At 46.1% G+C, this 3,729-nt stretch overlaps 1 protein-coding gene across 1 annotated transcript; it reads left to right on the top strand.

Annotated features, from left to right (window-relative positions):
• Positions 1–1,120: 1,120 nt before the first annotated feature.
• On the top strand, positions 1,121–3,409 carry snai2 (snail family zinc finger 2). Its single transcript, XM_041949571.1, has 3 exons — positions 1,121–1,364; positions 1,540–2,061; positions 2,499–3,409. The coding sequence occupies exons 1-3, from the start codon at positions 1,286–1,288 to the stop codon at positions 2,678–2,680; spliced, it is 783 nt and encodes a 260-aa protein (XP_041805505.1). The 5' UTR covers positions 1,121–1,285; the 3' UTR covers positions 2,681–3,409.
• Positions 3,410–3,729: the final 320 nt, after the last annotated feature.

Genomic DNA, 3,729 nt, shown 5'->3' with positions numbered 1-3,729 from the left:
GGCTTGCCCCAGACATAAGGAGCTTTTCATATCTGCTGACCTAGCCAATCAAACCGCTCCAGGAGCTGCTTTTCAAATATCACCATAGCTGAGCCTTTGCCTCCGTGTGTTTCTCCTCTTCTGCCTTGTTGCTTTTAGACGTCCAGCTCATGCCCTCGAAGAGCTGAGTTGAACACAAGGGGGCGTAGACTGCTAAGTTTGCCTGCCCCTGTCCAATTCAGCAACAGCAGCAGGGACAAATTTGATTACGCTGTCACGTCTGACCTTGAAAGAGAACTACGCTTAAATTTACATTTCAAGGAGGAATGCCTTATTGCATTATTGGCAAGGAAATGTGTGGCTTTCTCCGCACACGGCTGCATCAGGAACGGCCATCCTTTGGCAAAAGCCACAGAGGGAAGATGTGGATGGTTGCATGCAGGCTGGTCCAGCTGATGCATCATGAGGTCCCACATTTGTCTGTTCAATAGATTTGGATATATAGGAAAATGTGTGTGTGCATGTGGAGACAATAAACCTTCAGCCAAGTCATTATCATCATCATTAGGAGTGCTGGCGTTGGTGGGAGTCTTCTCCAATTCAAACATGCCACCCATACAGGATAATCAAGTCCCCAGAGGTTTGCAGCACAACAATCATCAGTATCACCGTGCACACTCTGTGCAGTGATTGCATTAGCAATGGCATTTTAAATAATCCTGCCTGCCTCACCCTGCAGCTCTTATTCTTTATCTTTGCACTTCAGTCTTTCATGAGCTCTGTAGGTGCAGGAACATAAAAAAAAAATGAAAAAAAGAAGCTCTGCACTTTTTGATTCAAGTTTTGCTGATTTGCTCTGCGTCTGCTCTTCTTGTCACCCTAGGCAACTGTGTGACGCCACGTACACTTGCATCCTCGAAGCACACACAAGTGTAGCGTGAGGCACCTGTCTGACTGGAGTGAATGGCACTAACCCAGCCCCTCGGGGGGGTTGCGCTCTCCTATAGGCTAGCAGCGCATTTTTGAGGCTCCGCGGTCAAAGCGAAATTTAATTGGTTTGAACTCGCAGTGTATGTAGATGGCAGCGGATGGCTCCTCCCATGCACCTGATGGGGAGTATTTACAGCTCTTTACAGCTACCCACTGCACTGTTTCCAAGAGCGCAGCGCTGCACCATGACACTCCACTGGACTTAAGCAATAAGGATTTCCGTCTTCACACAGTAAACTGACGCTCGCCGCTATATTTTCCAAGAGAGAGAGAGAGAGAAAAAAGTTTGCCAAAAGTTGTCCACTTGTTTTCCAAGATGCCACGCTCCTTCCTGGTCAAGAAACACATAAACTCCGCAAAGAAGCCAAATTATAGTGAGCTGGAGAGCCCGACAGGTAACGTTTTCACACTAAAGCGGCTGTTTGACTTTGGCGAATTTTTACAAAAGTTGCGTTTCTGTCGCGGTTTTGCGGAACTTTTGTGTTTGCTTTTGTGAGTCAGCGCTCCTCGGCCAAGCGATGACAGGCAACATGTGACCATTCATTTCATCTCGCTTTCTTTATTTTTCAGTGTTCTTCACGCCGCACATCTACAGGGGCCTTCCGCTGCCCGTCATCCCCCAGCCGGAGATCCTGAGCCCGGCAGCCTACAGCCCCATCACAGTGTGGACTACCAGCAACTTGCCGCTGTCTCCGCTCCCCAGTGACCTCTCCCCGATCTCTGGATACCCCTCATCGCTCTCCGACACCTCCTCTAAAGACCACAGCGGCTCCGAGAGCCCGAGGAGTGATGAAGACGAGCAGATGCTGCCCAAGCTGACGGACCCTCACGGGGTGGAGGCAGAGAAATTCCAATGTAGTTTGTGCAGCAAGTCCTACTCCACGTACTCTGGGCTGCTCAAGCACAAACAGCTGCACTGCGACGCCCAAACGAGGAAATCCTTCAGTTGTAAATACTGCGAGAAGGAGTACGTGAGCCTGGGGGCTCTCAAAATGCACATCAGGACTCACACCTTGCCTTGTGTTTGCAAAATATGCGGGAAAGCTTTCTCCAGACCGTGGCTGCTCCAAGGACACATCAGGACACACACCGGTGAGTGAATGGGGGATGAAGAGGGGCCTTCCCAGTGGAAAGGCTCAACTGTTGTGGTGGGTTTTTGCAGACACAGACTAATTGTGTTGAACCTACGTGATTCAATAGCCTTTACAGCAACAGCAGACCCTGTTACACAGTTTTTTAGTGAGGCTGATAGGCCTATTGTTGAAAAGTTGAACTATTTTAGCCCTCAGACTGTCATTACTTCCTGTAAGTTTGGTTTTGGTGGTGTGTTGGAAAGGAAAAATACAGTTTTTTCTGACATATTTCATGTTACAATCGACCAGAAGCAGGATCTACTCAGCCAAGTGCCTGTCTTTAAAACTCTATGTTGCAACCAGCCAAAAACAGCAGGCCAGGATGCCTCTGTAACGCTACTGCATGTCTGTGCACTATCTCTGACAATGTCTTCTTTCTCCTTCCTCCCCTGACAGGAGAGAAGCCGTTCTCCTGCCCTCACTGCAACAGGGCTTTTGCAGACAGGTCCAATCTCAGGGCTCACCTACAGACCCATTCGGATGTGAAAAAATACCAATGCAAGAACTGCTCCAAAACCTTCTCCAGGATGTCTCTTCTGCACAAGCATGAGGAATCTGGTTGTTGTGTAGCACACTGAACTGGGATACTTTTCCACCACCAAGAAAAAAAAAAACCTTCTTTATTTTTCCAAGCCCAGGAGAACTGTCAGGGAATCACATCGAGGGGGTTTGTTCCCAAGACTTTCTTTTTTTTTTTTTCCCCTACGAGCGGTCGATTTCATTTCAGAGTGAGAAATAGCTCTGTGCTCACGTGCTTCTCGTTTCAAGCAGTGTTTCTGTGATTGCAATCAGTGTCGAGCTTTGTCATACCATGTACTCACCTACCTGTGCTATTCATGCACTTTCCTGCATGTCTAGAATGTTTTATATGCCTTCACAATGTTATCTGCAGTGTTTGTACCAATGTCTCTCCATGGCTGTTATGCAGTCCTCCACTTCTTTTATATGAACCACACAAATGATACCAAAAGGAGCATTATGAATGACAGTATAAATACAACCAGAGGAATGCTGAAGCCATTGTTACTTAGGGAACAAGTGCAAACTTAGTTTTTAGGGTGAAATTATTCTAACTTTTGCACAGTCATTAGAAACAGTTTGCCAGCACTCAAACAGCAAAGCAAATTTTCTCAAGTGCCTCAGTTTTACTTGGCAATAATATGTATGTTTCCTTTTTTATTTTTATATATTGAATGTAAGCGTGACTGAGATGATTGTATATCAACAGTGAAAACTGTGATGCTGAATGATTTTGATATTTTCGTATTCTCATGACACTTTTAAAAATAAAGTTTCATGACATTTTGTATAATTTCTGGCATCCTTCAAGCTGCTTTTCATCTGCGAAGCCTTCTGTTCTGCTCTGGTGTGTGAGCCGCTCCTTCAGCAGGACTCGCTGATTGTCAGACGCTTCAAACGGAATAACTTGCACAAAAAGAAAATGATATTTAATCCATCTTGCACCATCTCATGCTATGGAGATGTAAAAATGAGGAGAGAGGTGACTCAGCTCCGGATCAGGCCTGAACCTGTTCCCTGTGAACCTGTCCAGACATCAAACAATCTTGAAATTTAACACATACTAGCTATGTTGATCTGCACTCACTTGTCATACCCTTTGAGGGCC

The sequence above is a fragment of the Chelmon rostratus genome, chromosome 12 (genome assembly GCF_017976325.1).
Source record: "Chelmon rostratus isolate fCheRos1 chromosome 12, fCheRos1.pri, whole genome shotgun sequence".
NCBI lineage: Eukaryota > Metazoa > Chordata > Actinopteri > Chaetodontiformes > Chaetodontidae > Chelmon > Chelmon rostratus.
Note: the sequence above shows the minus strand (reverse complement) of the source record. Positions and strands in the feature narration are given on the sequence as shown.

Excerpts from the sequence above, each read along its gene's own strand:
- snai2 (XM_041949571.1), top strand. The coding sequence starts at position 1,286 with ATGCCACGCTCCTTCCTGGTCAAGAAACACATAAACTCCGCAAAGAAG. Across the intron at positions 1,365-1,539 it reads TGAGCTGGAGAGCCCGACAG|TGTTCTTCACGCCGCACATC; the intron begins GTAACGTTTTCA and ends TTTATTTTTCAG. Across the intron at positions 2,062-2,498 it reads ACACATCAGGACACACACCG|GAGAGAAGCCGTTCTCCTGC; the intron begins GTGAGTGAATGG and ends CTCCCCTGACAG.